This window comes from Geospiza fortis, unplaced genomic scaffold (assembly GCF_000277835.1).
Source record: "Geospiza fortis unplaced genomic scaffold, GeoFor_1.0 scaffold13, whole genome shotgun sequence".
NCBI classification, from domain to species: domain Eukaryota; kingdom Metazoa; phylum Chordata; class Aves; order Passeriformes; family Thraupidae; genus Geospiza; species Geospiza fortis.
In genome coordinates this window covers 906,965-908,706 of record NW_005054384.1, presented here as the reverse complement: position 1 = coordinate 908,706, position 1,742 = coordinate 906,965, and the positions used below count along the sequence as shown (strand labels likewise).

General features: G+C 50.7%; 1 protein-coding gene across 1 annotated transcript in view; it reads left to right on the top strand.

Annotated features, from left to right (window-relative positions):
- The first annotated feature begins 427 nt into the window (after positions 1–427).
- Positions 428–1,742, top strand: part of LOC102037110 (aldo-keto reductase family 1 member B1-like) — a 10,762-nt gene continuing 9,447 nt past the window's right edge. Inside the window, exon 1 of the mRNA XM_031060522.1 lies at positions 428–442. Within this exon, the coding sequence (XP_030916382.1) occupies positions 428–442 (15 nt within the window). The remainder of the gene's footprint in view (positions 443–1,742) is intronic.

Sequence of the window (1,742 nt, the reverse complement as noted above, 5' to 3'; positions counted from 1 at the left end):
TCCTGCTGTGCTTCCCAGTGATTCAAGCATAAAACCTGCATGCCCTCACCTCCAAACCCTGGTTTAAGCTATGCCTGTGTCTGTACAGACCCCTGCAGCGCTTCCCCTTAGTTGTAGGTATGATCACACCTTGCAACACTGTCACCTCCCTACTTTGCCTTCATGTGTTCTCAGCGGGTCTCTCTGGTGAACACTGTCCATAAGGACATACCCGCTTCCCTTATTTTGGGCCCTGTTCTCAGATTCCAAACACTGCTGGTCACCAAAGTCACAACTTGTGGTGAAATTACAGTTGCTAAATGCAAAGTCAGCAAAGTAAACTGAAAACTCATGAGATTACTCCTCCTGTTCCAGTGTTCCAGTGCACGTGGATCCAGGGAAAAAAAAAAAAAGAAAGCAAGACCCTCCTCCCCCTTGCAGTTCCTCAATGTCAGCGCTCTCTGTAAAGGCATGGCCATGTTAGCAAGGACACAGGGCACAAGATTTAGCAGGCTGGCTGTCACAGGGTGACATGTGCAGTACTTCTTCTTCCCCCAAGGCCCCCACCAGACCTTGGGGAGAGGCAAACAGTGGAAAGCTGACTGGACCTACAGCTCTGAGGGGAAAGGCTCCAGCTCTCAAGAGCTAACAGCAAAAACAAAATACAGAACTTCTAGGTGAAGCCTCTTGTGGCAGGATGGTGGCATCTCTCTGACTTGAAACCACGGGGGAAAATTCAAGCCAATCAGAAAGAGATAAGCACCAAGTTGTGTAAAGGTTTTGTGATCCAAGTGAAAGCACATCATATCCTGCCAGGGATATGGTGCTGACATGAAACAGGAGGAACATTAAAGAGGAAAACCAATTATCTTGCCATACTTAGCTAAATGGAGCAAAAAATATGAAGCTGCAGATAGCAGGGAGAGGCACCCAGAGCAAATGCTCGCACCTGAAGAAACTCTTCACATGTGAATAAGCAGCAAAGCCTCCCAGGCAAGTCTGGGTTTTTCCATTGCACTGTGACGTCTTCAGCAGCACAGCAAATGTTTGTCTGCAAAAGCATCAAAGCCAGTTTGTGATGGGACACTGCTGGCCACTACTGCCTGTGAGTACAATCGTGCATTTTATTCTGCAATGTCCTCAGCACCTCCCTAAAGGCAGAGGGACAACACGATCATTATGTCACTCATTAAAAAGTCACTGTTCCTCTTCTGAGACTGTCAAAACACCTTCAAAAAGATCTCTTCCAAAATTCAAAATAAAGCTGGGCTTTTTCTTAGATTCACTCTACCCTAAATTACTCCTAAGCCACAGCTCACAGTGGAAGTTGCGTTTGTCCCACTTGGCTGGCAGGGACAGTTTCTCCTGGCCCTCAGAAACCAGCGAGGCTTCTCCTGGCCCTCAGAAACCAGCGAGGCTTCTCCTGGCTCTCAGAAACCGGCAAGGCTTCTCCTGGCTCTCAGAAACCAGCAAGGCTTCTCCTGGCTCTCAGAAACCAGCAAGGCTTCTCCTGGCTCTCAGAAACCACCGAGGTTTCTGCTGTTGTGTCTCTGCAGCAGCAGACACACAGGGCCACAAGACTCCGGCAAGGAGTCCAGCCTAGGCCCCCACCCCTGTGGGGACCCGGGGCTCAGGGTCCTCAGTTCTTGGGGCTCAGCAGGGGCAGCTGTGTCTCATGTCCCCTATGCCACCCCCGCCCCGGGGCTGAGGCGCTGCAGGGGTGTCCATGAGAAGTGAGCACAGCCCGGGGGCTACGGGCCGAT